This window comes from Desmodus rotundus, chromosome 12 (genome assembly GCF_022682495.2).
Source record: "Desmodus rotundus isolate HL8 chromosome 12, HLdesRot8A.1, whole genome shotgun sequence".
Classification (NCBI taxonomy): domain Eukaryota; kingdom Metazoa; phylum Chordata; class Mammalia; order Chiroptera; family Phyllostomidae; genus Desmodus; species Desmodus rotundus.
The window spans coordinates 72,797,129-72,818,372 of NC_071398.1; the positions used below are offsets into that span (position 1 = coordinate 72,797,129).

Sequence of the window (21,244 nt, forward strand, 5' to 3'; positions counted from 1 at the left end):
CTGCTCAGGGGCTGCAAAGGCACCACTAATATAGGTCCCCCTTACACACACAAAAAGAAAAGAGCTCCAGGACTCCTATGTTCCCCTTCAGGACAGCAGGGCAGCCCTGTGTTCAGGAACAGGTGGCCCTCAGGTCCCCTCCCAGGGTGGGGAACTAGGGTGTCAGGTGTAAGCCTGCCTTGCCTGTGGGTCTGGCCAAGCAGGTCGAGGTCCACGCAGGATACTGCCCTGAGCATGGCCCGGACTTCAGGGGCCTAAAGGCCCAGCAGGTGAGTGGTGCTGGGAGCTGTCAGTCCCAGGTGACAGCAACATGCTTGGGTCTGCTGACTTCTGGCTTGAGCTTCTGATCTGGGAACCCTTCTTGGGGTGGAGAGCACCCAGACCCCCTTTTTCTGTGAGTTCCCAGAGGGAAAGGGAGATCAGCCAGGCCACATGGGGAGGAAAAGCCACAGCCAGCTAAGATCCTACCACACAAAGAGGCACCTGGGAGGGAGGGAGCCTGACACCTCCCATGCCAACCTGGCACTGCAGCCAGAGTAAGTAGGAAAATCACCCCAGCTCTCTGCCCTGGTATCAGGGGCTGCCCATTCTCCCAAACCGGCGGCACAGCTGCTGGGCTGCTCTCTCTCTTCCTGGTGGAGCACTGCCAGGTGAGGAGGGGGTGGGGGAGAGCGCCGGCCCACCCAATGGTTCCACCGGTCCTGGCAACCTAAGCGGCTTTCCCGCAGAGGTCCAGGAGGCGAAGGCTTAGATAACAGCGTGATGCGGGACAGTATGTGTGTGGGCTTGCGTCTGCTCAAGGGGCGAAGCGGGGTGAAAAACTCCTGCAGGACACCCTAGCCACCACAAGGGGGAGTCGAGGGGCAGGTGCCCGGGGTTCCTGGCTCTCCTGGGGCACAACAGGCCCTGGGTGGTTTACCAGCAATCACGCCGTTGCACAGAATTTGAGGTGCAGCGTGGAGGAAACACACTCACGCACCCTTTTACGATCTCAGGATGGCCAGGCACTGGTTGAGGCTTTACTCGGCCTCCTGCAGCCAGCGAGTGCTTTCTCCCACCCTGACCCTTCGGGCTGCTCTTTCTTCCTAGAGAGCGACACTCCTCTCATCTAGCCCTCAGCTTCCAGGCCTTCCTGCCGGAGGTCCACCCCTGGGCTCTAGTCAAAACCGCACCCTCCCCCCAGCTGCCTCATTTCTAACCCGCTACGAAGAGGGCCGTTTTGTCGACACAAATGGCTTACAGGGCCCTCTGTCTGCTCACACCCGCAGACCCCTGATCAGGCCCCCAGACCTTGGGGCCTCCTCTGAATTCTCCAAAAGCCCCAAGAGCCCTACATGTTGCCCCTTCTGGACTCTTCCACTGCCACCTGGGGTCTGTGCTCATTGGAACGTCACAGTCCCCTTTCCCTGTCACAGTTTCTCTGGGGACAGAAACGACCACGACCGGCAACACCCCTTCTACTTAACTTCCCATCAGCTCCTCCGGCACCAGGTGGGGTGACTCATGGCCACTGGTTTCTGGGAGCACCTGTGCCAGGATTCTCTCGCCTCCTGCACAAGGCCCCCTTGCCTGACCCCAGAGGCCCTCCCAGCACTGGTCAGCCTACGCCTCCTCCCTAGTCCCAGCCAGCGTTCTCTACAACAGAGAGGAGAGGGCCACCCCCTAAGAGGCCAGAGGGAGAACACAACCCACCTGACAGACACTGCAGACGCGGCTCTCTCCCATCACCCCAACCACATCCGTGAGCTTCTCTCCTTCCACCCCCAGGGGCCTCACCTGTGTGAGTACCATTTCCCGAAGCTGTGCTGGTGACGGGGTGCCAGGGGCTCTGGGGCCCCAGCTTTCTGCAGGCTGTGCCAGGGCTCCAGGGTCACAGTCCCTGGGCAGCATTGGGCTTGCCGAGAGAAGCCGGGGTCTGCGAGCGGGGGTGCCAGAGCTCCCAGGCTCTGCCGCCGCCGCCATCTCCAGTCTGAGGCCCAGCCTGGGATTAGGGCGGATTGCTCGGGGATATTTCCCCCTCCCCTGGGGCCTGTGCTGCTCCTTCCCATCTGGGAGGAGACAAAAGGGTTCACCAGGCGGGTAGACGGAGCTCTGACGAGGTGCTGCGCAGCCTGCCCTGCCTGTCCCTGAGTCCAGCTGTTGCTGCTGTGAGTTCAGTGTACAGGAGGACATCCAGGTGTGACAGGAAGCAACTCTAGTACACATGCACCTGCATCATTCACCCTCCCAAGTGGCTACTCTGCCTGTCCCCTCCCAGGGTGCAAGCCTAGAAATACCTCCCACCGTCACAGCGCCTCTGACAGAAGCACAGGCCCACCGGCCCCCTTCTTCAGCCTTCTAATGGAACTAGGCCTCCCGGCCAGGCTCCCAGGACTAAGGGCTCTCCAACGCCCCAACGGCTGGAGCCTTACACAGCCAGCTCCCCCAGCCAGCTCAGGGGGAATCCTCTGCCTCTCCCCCTGCTGCCTTGCCCACTGGCCTGAGGTAGTGCCGCTCACAAGGCACCTCCCTCTGCGGTAACCAGACCGCAGCCCACCTCATCCAGGGAGTCCCTCTGCCCTGACAGCCAATCCTGGAAAGCCACTCTCTGCTCGGGACACCACTGCAGCTACTTCTCCACGAGCTTCTGCTTCCCATTCCCTGCCCTACCCCCACCCCACCTCCAGTAGCACTGCCCTGGAAAAACACCCGAGATCAAACTAAACTGAACTCACAGCAGCCTCTTCCTCCTTGGCCTTCATCTTGACAGTCCCAGCAGGAAATCCTGGGAGTGTCCAGCAGAGGGGGTCAGAGGTTCACAGATGAGGAGAGCACGCCATGAGGAGGGTGCTGGGGAGGCCTCAGAGCTCAGGGCTCTGCTGAGTCTCTCTAAGGGCAGCTTCGCTTGGCAGAGTCACCAGTCAAAGAAGACATGGATTCTGCATCCACCTGAGCCTGGTGAGGGACTCAGTTTAAGTACTGAGGGTCAACATGGATCATGCTGACGGGTGGCCCCAGTCTCAAGAAGGTGCAGGGAGATAAGACGGGCCCAGCGCTATCTCTGGGGCCCAGAGCCGGCCTGCAGTCACAACACCAGGAGTAGGAGTGCCCACACCCGGGGCCTGTGGACACCTTACAGATATTTGTGACGGCAGATGACTTGGGGTTTGTGAGGACCGGAGCCTAGCAAAAGCAAAACACAGGCTCCGGTTTCTGGGGCCAGCTGACACGGGGGGTCAAGGGAGCGCTTCCGGCAGCCCCTCTGTCTATAAAAGATGATCTCCCTCGGATTTCACTCGAAGCTTTGGCACCGGGCACTGGTCCTCTTGCACTGTGCTTATGTATAAATAGGTCTTGGGTCTTGCTGTCCCTAGGAAGTCCAGACCCTTCACTGTGCCTAGCATCACTGACCCTTCCTCAACATCTGTGTCTGTAAAATGACTGCACGGTCATCTCACTGAGCTGCAACGGGAGACAGTCCAGCTCCGTAGGAGCAGTGAGACAGCCAGGCCTCTCGCACTCATGACAACGTCCCCGCCCCCTCCTCTCTAGGCGCCACCAAGCTAGGGTTTGTCACCTTTCCTTACCACCCGAAAAAGAGGAGAAAAGGGAGAAGGCAGTAGCAGCAGGAGACCAGGGTGGGAGGGGCTGAGGGAGCTGAGCCCTGGGGCTCTCTCACGAGACCTCAATGGTCTCACTCCCCAGGCTGCCCAGGATCCTGAAGGCTCAGGAAAGCACCCGAAGGAGCTCCCTACAAGGCCACGTTGCACTGCCAGTGGGCTAAGAGGAAAGGAACGAACAGGAACCAGGGGGGTGCCTGCCAGGCAAGCCAGCAGGAGAGAGATCCCTTTTCCTCTAGAGTCTGTTCTTGTCTCTGCCTGCGAGAAATGTTCCCAAGCCTGCTTCCTGCTCTGGGGGGGCAGTGGGAGGGGGGGGCAGGAGCCCAAGGCCTCCTGATGGGAAGGTGCTGCCAGCCCAGCGTCTGGGTCCCAGTTCCAGACTTGCTACCGGACCTTGGTCAAGTGAGTACAGGCTCTGATGCTCAGTGTCCACAACAGTGGGGAGGAGTACCTGAGGAGTGGGGGGCTTGGGAAGCCTGGCTGGAAGTCGGAGTGTGGCAGGAGGACACGTGCTTCCCTGGGTGCTGGCGGAGACTTTTGGTGGCACAGCGGAGGGTGGGGAGTCAGAAGGCTGCTGTCAGCCCTCACCCTGCTACCCACTAGCTACACGGCCTTATCCAAGCTTCTTAACCGCAAGAGGAGGCGGCAGCACCTACAAAGTGGCAGCCTGAAGGAAGACGCCTCAGGGAGTGACACTACGGCATTGGGAGATGGGGGAGAGCCAGAATGAGCTGAGCCCTGGAGATCTTTCTGAAGCCCAGCCTTGGTTTTCCGGGCTGTAGTGAAGATGAAATGGGAACGTGACATGTCACAGGTTTCCCTGAAATAGACGGCTGGTCCTGAGGCTTCCTCGCCACCTGTGTATGCATACGCCCCACCCACCCCAGCATTGAGGTGTCCTCACCCTGTGTACACGTGCCCCCCCACGCCCAGCACAGTCATTTTAGAAGGTACCAGGAAGACTCTGCCTGTGACAGAAAAAGCCAGAAAAGTGGCTGCCCTGGGGAACACAGTTGCGAGTGGGGCCGGTGGGCATGGGAGAAGCGGCAGCGGGGGCGAGAGCCACAGGCTCGGAAAGGACAGGCACACAAAGCAGCCATCCTTCGGCAAAGAGGAGGTGCTGCTCCGTAAGTGCCTTTACACGTCCTTCCTGGTAAGTCCTAGCCGTGCCCTGGCTCCCCTCCTACGTGCTCTGTGGCCTGGCAGAGACGCAGGCCCCACCTCGGCCTGGGCGGGTGGTCACCGCTGACGCGCAGGCTCAGGAGGCGGAGTGGTGGCAGGTGTCTCTGGCCTCGCTCTCTCCACTTTTGTGAGTTAGCCTGAGTCCGGGGGCGACAGATGGGCTTCTGCCGTCCTGGAGGGACCCTGGACGGAAGCCCGGGCCCTGTTCACGAGGCCGTCCTCTTTGCATGGCCAGCAGCTCCAGCCCGCTCGCTCTTTCACTGGGTCCCCTTAATCTAGTTCTGTCCTCTCCTCCCTTAATTTTCATGCCATACATCTTCTTTCTTTAGTTCTCTAAATGTTCATTTCTTTCTTGTCTCTTCCTTTGCCCTTGTTATTGTTCTTCATTCCCCCACAACCCCCTCTCCTTTTTAAGTCTTCCTACTTACTTTTTTGTCTTAGGGGAAAAAAAAAACCCCACGAACCACACATGCTGAAGGATAGGAAACTTGAGAAGTCATAGGCTTTAGGAGCAAAGACAATGCTGAAAAGCAGCTAAATTTAGCAGCTTAGAACACACGGCGAGGCCTTAAAAAAAAACCCTCGGGCTCCAAATGTGCTGTGAAGATCTCCGAGTTAGGGCCCTCTGTGAAAGGCTCCGCTCCCTCTATGGCTCACCTCCGGGACTCGGGGTTCGGAAGGCGGCCAGCACTCAGCGGTCTCTCCCCTCACACTCACTTGTGGACCCAGCCAGCAAGTGCACTTTCGTAGAAACTCATGTCACCAAGGAGCGAGCCCTGCCTCCCTCTGGGGAAATGTGGGAGGCAGGATCGTCTTCTTTATGGTGAACTAGAGAACCAAGGTGGGCGTGTTTCCTGGGAGCATGTGGACAGGCCGAAGGGGCTGGAGAAGCAGGCCCCAGCAGAGAGGCCACGGGGCGATGCCGCGCACACAGCACGCCACCTTTCAGCTGCTCCTCGGGAGCAAGGCCATCTCTGCCACCCACTGGTCCTTTGCCCATCTAATGCCAGTGACACTCCTGTCTGGGGAGTCCTCCTCGGGCACAGTCGTGAGCCAGATGCTGGGCAGTGGAGAGAATCATGCAACTAGGTCACTTTTTTTAAAAACCAAAATTGGTGCCAGGCAGGTAGGAAGGAGGGATGATGCCAAGGCTTTCACAGCCACCCTATTTTCCTGGGGGAGCGGACGTTGGGGACAGGTCCAAGAGAAAGTGACCCAGAGAGAAGCCCTATGTTCTTCTGGGGCAATTTTTAGGAAACAGAGCACCCTCCACTCCACCCTAGTTGCCAAGAATAACTTAGGACCCCTCACTAAAAGCAGAAGACTGAAACACAGAACTTGTGGGCCGTCCTCCCGTCTCTCGGGCTCTGCCATGGGCTGGCACGAGTGACCACAGGAGAAGCGTACAGGAAAGCACTCCACACGCCACCCCTGCGCTCTAGGAAGGCGCAAAGGGACGCAACCAGCGCGTCAGCGGGGCACGCCCATGAGGCCGCTGAGCCCCCTTGGAGTCACAGGACCCCGGTAATATTTAGGTGTGCAGCTGCCTGCCTTCTCAGGCAGGGCAGAAACCCTATATAATGAAGTTACCATTACAGAGCACTTGTCTTTCCAGGGCAGGGCTCGCCTTTCCAGCCGCCCCCGGCGGCCTCCTGCCACAGTATCACTTTGGATTAGCTTTTGCTGCGCGTGCTGAATTATTCACTAGCTACAGATGCTGCCCAAACTCTGGGGTCCCAGTGGTGGGGTATCTGGAGAGACAGAAAAGGATACAGTGACTATTCCCCAAACCCAGTCTTGGGTGAAGGTCAAGAAGGACAAGAAGGAGCAGGGGCATCTGAGTCAGCCTCTGCAGGAGGTGGGAAACGGGCTGGGAGCACCGCGAAGTCACACCAGCTGCTCGCAACACCCCAGCTCCTGTTGCTGGGGAAAGGAGGGGGGTCGGAGAAGTCTACTGTTCTCAAAACTTCACTCCTTGCCTCCAACCCCCCACTGCAAAGCAGGGGAGCCCTTGGTTCCCTAGGAGCCTAGAAGGAATGAAATAGGTGGTGTGCACTCATCACTGCTTCTACCTCAGAGCCCTCTGCCCCGAGGGATATAAATAGAGAAAGCCCAAACCGTGCCTTTGAAAAGAAAGAAGAGGCAGAAGCAGGGATCAGGTTCGTGATACTGTATTTCCATTGCCTCATCTGGCACCAGAGGGAACGAGGCTCACTTTTCACAACTCAGGGATAAGCTGGATCGGGGAGGAATGTGCCTGGTAGCGAGGGAGACCTGTGCCAGCTCCCGTGACCCACGCCCACACCACCAGCGCCGGCTCCTTGCCGTCTGGAACCAGATGACAGAGCTCCTCTTGCTGTTGACTGTTATCAGCTCTGGCATGGGGGCTGACACCTGAGCCTTCAGCCCAGTCTCCCCTGGGCAGCCCTGGGGCAGGCCTGTCTGAGGGAGCCCAGGCCGAGGCTGAGGCTGACGACCCCGAGGGAGGAGTCTGGGGATCTGACTGGTGTCTCCCACCTGTGTCTGGGGGGCATCGTCTTAGCCCCCAGGGGCTGCAGAGAGGCACCGGGTCTCCCCCAGGGTTTGGGCCTGAGCTCAGAGACAAGTAGGTTAAGAATGCAGGACATCAGGCCTCACCTAGGTAATTTGGACGTTATCTAACTGTACCCCAGGGAATTCTGTACTATCAGCAGCCAGCGCTCATCTGGAGAGCATGGGAACGAACTTTCTATCTAGAAAGAAAGTCATGGCCCTGGCTGGTATGGCTCAGTGGATTGAGTGCTGGCCTGCGAACCAAAGGGACACTGGTTCGATTCCCAGTCAAGCCACATGCCTGGGTTGTGAGCCGGGTCCCCAGTTGGGGGCACACTAGAGATAACTACACACTGATATTTCTCCCCCTGTCTTTCTCCCTCACTCCCCCTCTCTCTGAAAATAAATAAATAAGATCTTTTTTAAAAAACCAAAGAAAGTCATGGATGTCAGTGGGGGAAAGGTGAATAAAGGCTAATTCCAGAGGCCAGTTATCTGCTGGGCAACTGAGCCCACAGTCCTGTTCCACGAGTCAGCAGGAAGCTGCTGCTTGTGCTCCCGGGTGTCAGAGCTTTAGGCAAGGGGCAGAGTCCTCATTTTCTGGCTCCTCTCCTGATTGGGCAGGACCCCTAAAAGGCAAGAGCCTTCACCTGAATCTGCGCAATTCAAGTCATACTAAAGGAAGAACCTTTTTAAAAATTGAAGTGTAACTGCCATATAACAGTGTATGAGTTTCAGGTGCACAACGTAGCGATTCAACATTTACATCCCTTACAGAGCGACCACCAGGATCAGTGTAACCGTGTAGCACCTACAAAGTCATCACGGCATTGTCGACTGCACTCGCGGGGTTGTACGCCGCTTGGCTTGCCAGGCACCCTGAGACAGGCTGCTGTGGTGGGGCCTTCCGGCCCCTGGGAAATAGGGGCTTTTAATCCCCGGGGCAAGAAGCAAGAGTTCATGGCAAATCACAGAGCTGCCCTGCCTTGGCCTTGGAGGCTCTTCTGAGGCCACTGGGCTGGCTGCCTCTGGCCCCGCTCTGCCTGAGGAACCCATCCACGCAGGGAGGAAGAGAGAGGGGAAGACAGGCTGAGATGCGTGGAGGAGGGAGGAGAGAAGGCAGCTGCCCTTCCCAGCAACTGGGCGTGAGTTCGGGCCGGCAGACTCGAGCAGGCGCACGAGTGACTGTGAACGGGGCAGCACACACGGCTCTGGAGGTGTGTGCACTTGGCGGACAGGCCGAGGCACCCCTGGCCTCCCCCGCTGCCATCGGGACATGGTTGGAAACCTCTCCCAGCAGAGCTGACCCCACCCACCCCTGAACCAGCAGGCTCCCAGACATAAATAAACCAGAGACCCTGGCGCCTGCCACGGTCTGTCTTCCTGGTGAGAGCCTAGGGTGGAGGGCAGCTCCTCCCAGGCCAGCCCCTCAGAGCACACAGGGGTGCTTATTTGCACCAGGGCAGAGGAGAAATCTTGTTATGGGATAAATCTGGGGGAGGAGTGTCACAGGCTTCCAGAGTCTGCTCTGGTTTAGGTGATAAGCTGAATGCCACTGTTTTCCCCACCTGGGGCCTGGAGATAACACCTCCACAAGGCCACAGGGCAGTGTCCAGTCATGACATCATCTCTCCACCTCCTCACTGCGTAGCAGCTGGTCCTCTTTCCCACCCTGCCAGCCCTCAGAGCCCTGGGGCAGCAGGCTGCCCTGTCAGGAGAAGCCCTCCTGCCACTGGGCCCTCCATGCTGGTCTCCTAAGGCTGCCAGCTCCCACCCCACCCTGCTCCTCATCCTTGGAGGGGACCAAGGACCCTGCACAGCAGGGGAAGGGTGAGCAGGGCAAAGTCAGGGGGCTCCTCACCAGAGCGAGCTGCAAACCCAGCACCTCTGTGCAATCCCTCTCCGCTGGGTACACCTCGCACAGCCCAGAAGGGGTGGGAGGAGCGTGGTGACAGCTGGGGAGAGGCTTCGGACCAGGCTGAGGGGGAAGCCCTGAACAAGCCAGACATGAAAGGGGCAGGAGGAAAGGGACACAGGTCGCTGACCCACTCCCAGGTAATGAAGGCAGGACGGAAGAGTTACTCGGTTTTCCTGAGGCCACATTTTTTAGGAACTGCTGCTCAGCAAAAAACAAAACAAAACCAAAAAAAGAGGGTGGGAACACATCTGCTGAGGAACCAGGCGGCCCATATCCACTGTCACCGCACATATTACCGAGCTTCCTGCTGCAGCCTCCGGCTTTCCCGGCAGTTAAGGCCACACACTGATGGAGAGCCCGAAGTCACATCGCCTGCCTTCTCTCTTCACCTGCCAACGCCCCAGTGTGCCAACAAATGATGACGGTGTTTTTCCACTTTACAGGTATAGGACAGAGTAGTTACCTCGCTCAGTGTCACAAAGATAACAGAAAGCAGGATGGTGAGACAACTTTTTAAGATGACAACTTTTTTTGTTTTACAGGGAAGTCATTTAAGGTACAACCTCAGAGACAGCTAACTGGGTTTGGAGGGAAGAAATGACCAACAGACTCCATCACCAAGGCTGAACTGCTACTGGGACCAAGGGCCTCTACTGTCCCCTTGTCACACCCCAGCTCTCCTCAAGCTCCAGGTCCCCTACTTTCTTAGGTTGGGGACAGGGTAAGCCTCTCCAGGACAGCCCAGGAACTTTAGCTGTTTCCAGGGTGTGTTGGTGACTCAACCCCCACCCCCCGCCCCACAGGGCTCTGGTCCGAAAGCCAGCTGGTACATCATAAACAATGACAAGGGGGGTGTGTGTGGTGGGGGAGGCTCATGAATTAAAAATAGATGCTAGCAGTCACGGGGGAGCTTGCGGAGAGCACGTGGGGCTGTGTTTACTAGAGAGAGAAGAATACCTTCTCTTCATGCCCAGAGACGAGTGTGGAACCACCGCAGCCTCTCACACCAACCAATGGCCTCTGGGTCTGGGGAAGTCAGCTGACAGAGCAGGCCCCTCCTTGACCTGGAAGGAGCCCCCTCCTCTGGGAGGACAGCCCCCGGGTAGGAAAGCTGTGTAACTGAAGGGAAATGGCAGCCAAGAGATCAAGTCACCCTCCCTGGGCTGAGGCAAACCTGCTCCCTGTGGATCTTGCATGAAACTGTCTCCAGTGGTTTTGCTCTCAGCTCTCAGTCTGGTCTTGTGACGCATTAGAAGCATGGGATCTAGTCTTCTCTCTGCCGTGAACTAGCTGGCTGCTCTCAGACAAGCAGCCTCGTGATTCCTCCAAGCCTCAGTCTATGCGTCTGTAAAACGGAGATCATACTACCTGCTCTGGCACCTCACAGAGATGTTGTCAGGATTAACCAGGCAGCCCTGACTTGTGTGGCTCAGGGGGCTGGGTATCATCCAGTCGCCGGTGTGATTCCCGGCCAGGACACATGCCTGGGTTGCGGGCCAGGTCCCACACTGAGGGCCTGCAAGAACCATCAGACAGATATTCCTCTAGCACGTAGATGTTTCTCTCCCTCCCTTTCCCTCTCTCTAAAAGTAAACAAATAAAATCTTTGGGGAAAAAAGGATGAGCCAGGCAGCGCACAGGATGAAGCTTGGGAAGCTGAAGGTTCCAGATAAGAACAGAAAACAATCACTGGAGAACTGTTTCCTCGTCTCCACCCTGAGCCCAGGAACCAGCCCCCAGGCAGCCCGCCCCCATCTCTGGGCCTCGTCTTGACCAGCAACAAGAAGAAACCCTGCCTAGGACATCTCCACAGCCGTGCCAAGGCCAAATGTCAGCCACGGAAAAGCCTCGGCAGGAGCTCCCCAGCTGCCCGCCCCCACCCCAGCCCCTGCCCCTGCCCCTGCCCCTGCGTTCCCACTCAGTACACGGGCACAACCCCTCCCAGCTTCCTGGGCACCCGCTGCCCACCAGCTCCATCTGCCCTGGTGACGGAGACGACAAGGCTCACATTCTCTCTCTCTGTAAAGTAACTGTAGTACCAGAGACCTTCACTTTCCAGGACTGTTCTATTTTGATATTTGAAATGTATTCGCTGATTCAGCAGTGAGAGGTGGGCCTGGCTGCTTTACAGGCAGAACAAGTGCCCGTCCAGGGCCGGAGGCTGTGCCAGCCCCTGGGAGTCTCCACTCCACAAGGCCACGTGACCCTTCTAGTGATACACCCAGATCTCACTCTTGGAACGGACTTCTTCACAGTTGAGACTTTGCTTGCAAATGGTCCAGTGCCATCGTTTTAAATACTATCTATATACTGACAACTCCCAAATGTATGCCTCTAGGCTGGATCTCTCCCCAAGACTCCAAATTCATTCATCTGACTGCTTAGCATCTCCACGTAGGCGCTTAATAACCATCTCACATGGAACACGTCTCGTACCTGCTCTGATTTCCATCCCCGCACCACCTGCCAAATATCTGTTCCATTTGTGCTTTTCCCCCAATGCAGTTCATGGCGATTTTTCTTCTTTGCAGCTGCCAGGCCGAAAACATGTATGCCATCTTTGCCTGCTCCCCATCATGCCCCACATCTGTCAGAAATGGAGGTAGCTCGGTCTCAAGCAAACCCGGGATCCAGCCACTTCTCTTTACCTCCAGCACTCCCACCTGCTGCAAGCCACCACCACCCCACCCCTGGCACATGCCAACAGCTTTCCAGCTGGGCTCCATGTTCACCCCCTGGCTCACAGCCGGTCCTCCCCCCAGCAGCCACAGTGATCTCTTAAAAGGTGTCACTCATCTGCATAAAACCTTCTAAGGACCTCCTGTCTCACTTGAAAAAAAAACCCAAAAGTCCCTTCCCTGGCCTACCAGGCCCTATGTGATTGGCAGTCCTCCCTGTCTGTCTTTAAAACCCACCAAAACCCAAACTGCCTCAGCCCACTATCGCTGGCCGCTCTCCTCCCCAGACTAGCTACACGGGCTGCCTCCCCTTCCACCATCTCCTCAATGCCCCAAACTGGTTTCTTGCTGGTTACCAATGACCCCTCCCCTCGCCTGATGCTACCCATCTACATTTCCAAGCCCAGACCTGACCTGTCGCCCCTGACACATCTCTCTCTGTTGACTCCTTCCTCCTCCTCCAAATTCGCCTTTTGCTTCAGCATCCTCTCTCCAGGTTTACTTCTGCATGTGGCTGCTCTGTCCCTCATATGTCAGATCTGTCCTTGGTCTCCTTCTCACTCAACACATGTCCTCCCGGGGTCTCACCCACACCGGTGATTCCAAGCTCAGTGCTGACTTGCAGGTGCTAGCCCCAGCCCAGACCTCGCCCTATGAACCCGACGGCCAGCTGGTGCTCTGTAGTCGATCGAGAGCAAAACTGAGTTCATCACTTTCCTCCCAAACATGCTCCTTCCCCTGTGTTTCGTCAACTAGTGACAGCTGTCCCTAAACCCTGGACTTGTCCTCTACTCTTTCCCTTCCTTCGTCTTCCATACCCACTTCTCAACGTGTACTGTTGATTCTAACCGCCAACGTGTTCTGAGTTTGTCTCCTCCTTTCCATGTCTCACTGGCCTTAGCCTGTCAGTCCCCAAAAGTGCTGACACTCCAACCGCCATGAACTCCCAGTAGCCCCCAGCACCAGAACTTACTTGCTTTGGACGTGCTGCACAATCCCGCCCCGGTCCCCTCTGCTCAGTTCTTCCCTGGCTAAATTATACGCCTTCAAGACTCAGCTCAATGGCTTCCTCCCTAAGTTCTCTGCTAACTCCCCTCCCCCGCCCACCCCCATTTCCCTGCAGCTCCCACGGCCTCTGGCTCACACAGCCTCATCACCCCATTCTGTCCTCTCGCCCAGCTGTCTCCCCTCTATTCAGTGAGCTCCACGAGGGCAGCACCTCTGACTTGTTCATTCTTACAGCATGTAACAACTGCTCGATAAATACTTGTTACATGAATAAACGAATGAATATAGAAATTCAGGAAGTACCAAATTAGATTTTCTCCTTACTAAACAATACTTCATGGATTCGTCCCGATCTTCTTTCGTTGGTAATAATAATAAAAATGATATGGTACCAGACTCCATTCCAAGTACTTTATACATATGAACCCACTCACGAGTAATCCTACAACAAGGCTACTATTAGTACCCCATTTGCAAGTGGGGAAATGAGACACAAAGAGTGACTGCTGCAGCTGCTACGTGGATGAACCAGGATTATGCTCTTAACCAGCGCACTGCCTCTCAACAGCATGTTTGAGGAAAGCAAGACAGAAAGTAATATCAGCCTGAACAAAATATAGTTGTGCAAGAAACAGAAGTTAGTCCTTGGGATCATCTCTTGCTTTGAACTTAGTCTACCTCTGGTTCCTTCAACCAGGCGGATGTTCTGCAGGCAGCAGAGTGCCCACACCCACTAGGCAGGGCCCCCAGCTCAGCTCCCCGGGTGCAGAAGCCACCCCCTGCCCTGAGGTGGCACTTGCCGCTGAGTAGCCACCTACCTGGAAGGCCCTCCTCTCGCCCCACCTCACCTTGTCCCCGATGCCCTCAGTCTCCTCGGCCAAGAGATACACGTTGCCACCATCTGCCAGCAGCAGGGCTGTGTCGGTGGTAGAAGAGGAACGGGGCCGACACTGGTGTTGGTGCAGGATGGCGGCCAGGCTGCTGTCCTGCGGGGCCTTGCGCAGCAGGTGGGGGCTGCCCCGCTGGGGCTCCAGGGAGCTGCTCTTGGCACGCCGGCTGCCACCCCCGCTGCTGCCCCCACTGCTGCTGTGCAAGCTGGCGCCCCGCTTGATGGAGGGCCGGGAGCGGATCTGCTGCAGCACGCGGTTGAAGGCGGTGGGCCGGGCGGGCAGGTCGTGCAGGGACATGGCATAGGAGACCCGGTGCATCTCGGGGGACCGCTCCTTCTCGTCCGGGGAGTCATGGTCAGACACACCCTGCTGCTGCTGCTGCTGGGAATCCTGAGACGTCTGATGCTCCCTCTCTCGTGACCGGCGGCGGCTGTGGAACAGGTGCTTCAGACCGTGGCCAAACATGGAGCCCTCTGAGAGCTGCTGGATTTTCTTAAGAGGGAGAGACAAAGAACTCTGGTGACTGGAGAGCTCCTGAATGCCCAGGTGATGGGGACAGAGGAGAGGCTTCTGCTCTTGGGTGACCAGTGTAGCTACTACAGCTGTCTGAATCTGGAAGACCCTATAAATGGCACATCACACCTGAACGATCACACCTTGCAGAAAGGTGGCAACCCAGACCTGCTCCTTTCATTCTGAAGAAATGCACCCTGTGGCTTCCCACAGGACACTCCCAGTCCACACATGGGTTCCGGGTTACTGAATCATGGGATTCTTGTGGCCAGACTGGGGCTCAGAGGCACACGCAGCCAGCACTTGGCTCATGAGGTTGTATCTCTCCGGCCTGATCCGCCCCCCCCCCCCCCCGCCCCCCAGTTCATCCCTCATTCTGAGTAGGTCCTCCTTCAGGCTGCAAATGCTCCTCTAGACCAGTGGTCCTCAACTTTTTTGGCACCAGGGACAAGTTTCGTGGAAGACCATTTTTCCACAGACTGGGGGCAGAGGGGCAGGTGGGCAGGGATGGCTTTATAGCCTGCCACCAGATGCAGCTTAATTGTCACTTGCCACTCACTAACAGGGTTTTGATATGAGTCTGTAGGCAATTGATTTATTATGGACTCCGTGCAGTTGAACCTCTCTGCTAATGATAATTTGTACTTGCAGCCGCTCCCCAGTGCCAGCATCACTGTCTCAGCTCCAGCTCATCATCAGGCATTAGATTCTCCTAAGGAGCTTGCAACCTAGGTCCCTCGCATGCGCAGTTCACAGTGGGGTTCACGATCCTGTGAGAATCTAAAGCCACTGCTGATGTGACAGGAGGCGGAGCTCAGGCAGTAATGTGAGTGATGGGGGGCGGCTGTAAATACAGATGAGTCTTCACTGGCCCACCGCTCACCTCCTGCTGTGCGGCCCGGTTCCTAACAGGCCATGGACCAGTACTGGGTTGGGAACCCCTGCTCTAGACCAGCAGGCATCCATTTCCAAAGAGGCCTCATTGCAACACTGTGGGAAAATCAGAATCACACAGTCAGGCTACACCAGCATAGCAGACACTACTGACCACCAGCTCACTGTCGTTCCCATTTTCTTTCTTAACCAAACTGAAGAGCCTTCACATAACTGGCTAAAAATTCTTGCTTCATCAGACTCCCTTGCAGCTAGGAGTAGCCACATGACACAGTTCTGACCAAAGAAAAACAAGGTAAGGGTTTCTATAAAGACTTGCTTTCCTGATCGAGGCCCTGGCCCTTCCTACTGCTTCCCAACTGGAATGGGGAAGAAATGCCTGGACATGTAACAGCCATCTTGCCACAAGATAATTGGCATGATATGAAGGCACACATGTGCACACATGTGCCCATGCACACACACATGATCACACATGGTAGAGACCCAGAGGACAGGATGCCTGGGAACTTGATGACCCCACAGTGCCACCAAACCAGCTGTAAATGCCTATCCTGGATTCTTACTGCATGAAATCAATAAGCCTCCCTTTGTCTATAGAAATCTAGCACAAGTTTCTGTTATTGGGAGCCAATCTCATTCCCGGTATGGTCAGCAATAAAATAACCTTCATTGGAGCTTCTGAGTCAGTGACTACAACCACATGCCAGGAGGGTGGGCCACACCCCAGTTCCTCTGGGACAGAAGCTCCTACACTTGGGACCTCTCCAGACCTCACTCTATGTACCTCTTCATCTGGCTGCTCAGCTCTGTCCTTTATAACAAACACTGAACATAACAAGCACACAAACTCCTAGGAGCATGCCTTTTATATGACCACTTCTTTAGCACACGTACCAAAACCCGCCGTCCAAATGAATGTCCTTCCCCTCAGACTGAAATAAACGAAAGAGGCCCCGGGCCCGGCGCTGCCAGGCCTCAGCCTGCCCTCTTAGCTCTGAGACTCCCCGCCTGCTCCCCAGGCCGGGCTGCTCAGTGAGGCCGCTGGACCGCTCGGCCAGGGCGAGGCAACGTGTGGAGTAATTCCAGAAAGCTGCCTCTGTCAGGGGGCCGATTCACCTGGCCAGGCTGAGCCCTCGGCAGAGCTTCAGAGCCACGGGAGGAGGGCTGGGACTCGAGGACCAGGTGGGAACCCACGCAGTCTGTGACTCCTAAGCGGAAACTCTGAGCCCAGGCATTTGGGGCTCCGTGAGCCACATCTGTGAGGGACAGCCCCTAATCGCACGTGGCAGCCTGCGTCATTCAAAAAAAAACATTGCGAAGACTTGCACTTACTGGATTTTCTTTTTTTCTGGAACCAAACTTACAGAGCAGAAAACTGAGACCATGTAGAAACCCAGAAAACACCGTCTTTAGATCTTCTGTGTCTGCGGACCCTCATTCTGGTGTGGAGCACGCCACCGCCCTCGCCCGTGGTCGGCAAGAACGGCACTACCACGTTATTTGTGCACAAGTTTCGAACGTCCAGCTTTCACCTCACTGAGTCTCACCACAGTCCCCCCCGCCCCCCGTGGGCGGGCCCTTGTGCCACCCATTTCACAGATGAGAGAAGTTACACCATCACAGCTCACCAGAAACGAATGGTTCACAGTTTTTGATGTGCTTTTCCTCCTGCATTAACTCACTTGATCTTCCCAGAAACTAACAAAAGCAACAACAGTAACATTTCCATTTTTAGATGAGTAAATTAATGCTACCACCAATCCTTCTCAGGCATTTAAATCTGGGGCTACCCAGTGCCAGGTTTTCCCACGGTAGTCACCATCCCCCAGGGCCAGCCCGCGGCAGGACCATGAGGCTACAGGACCAGGACCACTTGGGCGTCTCTGGGTAGAACCAGGACGCCCAAGGCAGACCAGCCTGGGAGCACAGTCCTCAGGGGCTGGAAAGGGCCAGATTCGCCACCTCCCGACCAGGCACGAGCCAAAACACCTCCCTCCAGGGTCATGGATGGGGCCAGCTGGCTCTGGCATTTGTCCAGCTGCTTCACCAAATGGCCACATTACATATTACAAATCGTCTTGCTAGCATACCATTCCAGGTCTCGTTCTCCTCTCCCCACCACTCCTAACCTAGCCCCTCCAACTCTGAGATCAATCTTCTATAGCCACTCGGATGAAAACAGTTCCCTTCAAAAGACCTCACCAGAGATCCTGGAGCCGGGAGGCGTCTCCGCTGCTCAGCCCCAGGAAACGGGCAGAGGGGCTACGGGCAGCAGCCACCACCGTCTGCCACATTGCCTGGGATCCTAACGTCCTTGGTCAATTTACTTTTAATGTTATACAACAGCATTTTTCAAAGTGCTTTCCAATGTATGCTGCCACCCCAGCCTGATGCCAGCCGCCCCTCAGGAAGGAGGCTCTAACAGACACAGTAGCAGCGTCTCCATGAAGAAACTGAGGCCAGCACAGTCACGTGGCTCGTCCACGTCACACAGACAAGCGCCTGGCTTCTAATTGACCTTCAGTGTTTCACACACTGACCCAACACTAAAGTAGATGTGGTATGTACCTGCACCCCAGAACAGCCTCCAAGGCAGCTTCAAAACAAAACAGAAATGCCTGGGCCAGAGGGAGTTTGGTCCCCTGAACTGTCACTATGGATCTGCCCATGACACAGGGAGGACTTGGACAAGACCTTTCACCACTGCAGCCTTCAGGCCCCACCTCCCCACCTGTCTAGCAGGTGAAGGAAAGCAGGACCTCTGGCCCCGCAGCACAGAGGAGTCTGCTGACGTCTGTGGTAGACACGAAGGAAAGGAACAAAAAAATCAAAGAATAACGGGGGGCAGGGTCCTCTCCAAACACAAGTTTTTCCTCACCAGGTGCATGGCCAGATAGCAGGATGACATCCATACAACCAGCCTTAGGCTTTGGAAATGAGGAAAACCATGGTGACTAGCTTGAGGGAACTTAGCCACCAACGCAGCAGAAAGCACCACCTGCTCTGACTAACAGGTTCCAGCTACTAAATGTCACTTGCTTTTCCACACTGACTTTTTCTTTTCCCCAGCAGCTAGAAACCATTTTTGGTGGTCAAATGAAGCCATGCACCAGGAAAAGAGAGCTGAGATGTTTCAGAGTTAGAGGTGGGACACAAACACAGCTTCCCCGATCCAGAAGAACAAGCAAGTACTGTCCCCAGAGCTGTGCCCAGAGGCTGGACTGAGACAGAAAGAGAGCTTCCCAGACCAGGAGCCTATACGTGGAGAGATAATGAGGGAAGGTTGCTGTCCCCTCCCCTGGGACTACCTCCAAGGGGAGGAAGAACACCCCTCTTCTTTGGGTGACATCATCCTCTCCAGAAGGAAGGGTGGACTAGATGGTTTCTGAAAGATCCTTCCTGAGAAGACTGTGGTCTCGGAACAGCTAGGCTTCATCTGTTTTCCTCCCTGGGTGTGGGTCCCCCAAAGAGGAAGTTTGCTCCAAAATTTGCAAACACAGCTGCATGAGGCCGAAAGTAAATGCTTTGGGGTACGAGAGTCCTTGCCACCATCTGATTAAAAATAGCCAAGCAGCATCTAATTCCTACAGGTCCCTGTGTTCCTAACAACTCCCAGAAAAGCCGAACAGATCTTAAAAAGTCACACTAACCTACAGCTAATTTATCCCACCTGGCAGCTGACTGCATGTCCCTTCCTCCCACCTGGGTTTGAAACTCCCTCTACTCCCCCACCCTCCTAAGGTTTGGTTGTGAGGGTTCAATGGGGTGACTGGGTCACAGTGAGCCTTAGCAAGCCTAAGTCGCCAACGTTCCTCTATTTATAGGGTCTCTATGGAAACGGGGCCAGCATTAGAGAGCTAATCGCTGTAAAAGCCCACAGAGCCCTACTCTATCTCAGGATACAAAGTAGATTGCTGAAGTCCCCAACTACCCTTCAGAAGCTCTGGGCGGGGAGCCTGGGGCTGCAGCCAGGCAGGAACCGACCTCACCCCGGCTTTGGCACTGAGGACCACGAGGAAGAGCGAGCAGGCCTGTTTAGCGTTTCTATTAGAAGCACAGTGATGAAAGATTCTTGGAATCATTTGTGCTCCAACATCACAGATGACACTAAAAAACAGACCTCAACTCAGGGGCAAATGATTTTCCCATTCCCAATTTTATTTTAATTTGTTTCTTTCGTTGCTTACAGAACTCTGCCGAGAGCTGATGCGAGCAGGGAAAGGTGACCTCGACCACTGTTCTGTTCTTCAGAAGACCCTGTTCTTTAGGCAGAACAGACTCGGCACAAACCCGCTCAGAAGGTTGCGACTCAAGTTACCGGCACAGTGCGCCCTCTCTCTGTGGCCCCCGCCGGCTGACCAGACCAGTCTGCAGTGAGCTCACCACCCTGCTCTGAACTCCAGAGAGCACATTACCGGCAACTAATCGTGTACTGCCTCACGGCATGGCTTCTCGTGCTCCCCCAGTCTGTCACCCAGCTTTCCGCCGGCCTATGGACGGACCCCTCAGTGGGAAAGAATATGAGGGGACGGAGGACACGACCTATATCATCTACGTCTTCGTAGATGATGTACCGGGCAGAGGCCTCAACACAAACACAGTGAATGCTCCGTAATTACTTTCTGAGTGGGAACTATCCAAGCCTGCAAAAGTTATCTTTTTTTTTTTTTTTTTTTTTTTTAATTTTAAATATTTATTTTTAGACAGAGGGGAAAGGAGGGAAGAGAGAGAGAGAGAGAGAAACATCAACGTGTGGTTGCCTCTTTCGTGCTCCTCACCAGGGGTTTAGCCTGCAACCCGGGCATGTGCCCTGACCGGGAATCGAACCGGCAACCCTTTGGTTCGCAAGCTAGTGTTTAATCCACTGAGCTATACCAGCCAGGGCAAAAGTTATCTTTATAAGGCGATTTAATCCTTAGACAACTACTTTCCCAAAGATTTAAAATGCACACTTGGGCCGTTTTTTCTTGTGTCTAACCCAGGTCCCTCCTCCTGCATTTTAAACTTCCTCTCAGTCTACTGACTTCGCAACTGCCGGCCTGGAAGAGGGTGAGCGCAGACCCAGGAGCCCCACTGTGTGCACTGTCTCCATGCGCGGCTCAGGTCGGGCTCGTGTCCTTAAGCCAGCCCCGCTTTCCAGGGTGAACATCACTCAGCTAACCTGGCTGAAATAAGGAAGCCTTGAACCATTGGGTCTGAAAAGTCAAATGCTGCCTTTCTCACAATCACAAAACATACCTGCTGTCCCTCCACAGCTTCGCTCTAACTTCTTAGTATGAAGAGAGGCTTAAGTGTTTGGCTGAGGGAGGTGGCCCCTGTCCAGTCAAGCCCTAGTTCTCGGAATGACCCCCCTGGCCTACAGGAACGTCACAGGGGGATGCAATTTCTTACAGGAGAGATGACAATGGAGATGAGTTTTAAGTTGGCCGCCAAGACCATCACCCAGAAGCCAGCTGAGTTGTTTTTTTTTCCCAGTCCCTGATATCCACACTTTTTAAAAACCTCAACCTCACGTTCAGATCCTATTAGATGTTTTCACTCCTTGTTTAGGGAGAGATTCTTGTTAGTGGGATTGGCAGTTAAGACACAATTAGATACACAAAAAGGACATTCTGTAAATACTGAGCCTGCAAGACAGTTCCCACTAGAACGAGGCAGCTGGAAATTCATTTAGAACCCAGTATGTGGCAGGAGAACAGAGAGCTCCTTTTGCCACATGCTTTCTCATCGGTCTCCAGTTCCTCCCGAGCCCACATACAGGGCTGCTCTGAATATTACCGAAGACAGAGGGGGTGCGGGTGGGGGTGGGACAATCCCAGGCCTCAGGATCCATGCCCTTCTCACAGTAAGTGCAAGTGGGATAGAAATAGGTGGCCTCACCATTCTTCAGCACCTTCCACTGTCCCTGACCAATTTACAGGGCTGGGGAAACAACTGCCATTCCAGCCGAAAAGGACTCTGGCCCTACAAGGGACCTGGCACTTGCCACTTGCCTCCCCATCTGGAAAGCCCCTTTCCTCTTCTTGG

At 55.3% G+C, this 21,244-nt stretch overlaps 1 protein-coding gene across 6 annotated transcripts in view; it reads right to left on the reverse strand.

The window, feature by feature from the left end:
• Window positions 1-21,244, reverse strand: part of TMCC2 (transmembrane and coiled-coil domain family 2) — a 34,815-nt gene that overhangs the window by 8,600 nt on the left and 4,971 nt on the right. For 2 of the 6 annotated variants that reach the window (XM_045182537.2, XM_045182526.3), the window contains exons 2-3: window positions 15,204-15,310; window positions 13,766-14,299 (exon numbers count right to left, since the gene is read on the reverse strand). In XM_045182537.2, the coding sequence (XP_045038472.1) occupies window positions 13,766-14,272 (507 nt within the window). In that variant the 5' untranslated portion in view covers window positions 14,273-14,299; window positions 15,204-15,310. Of the gene's footprint in view, window positions 1-1,776; window positions 2,510-2,714; window positions 2,946-13,765; window positions 14,300-15,203; window positions 15,311-21,244 lie in introns of those variants that run through there. The other 4 variants (XM_024571549.4, XM_045182532.2, XM_045182552.3 and 1 more) reach the window with 3 other exon arrangements.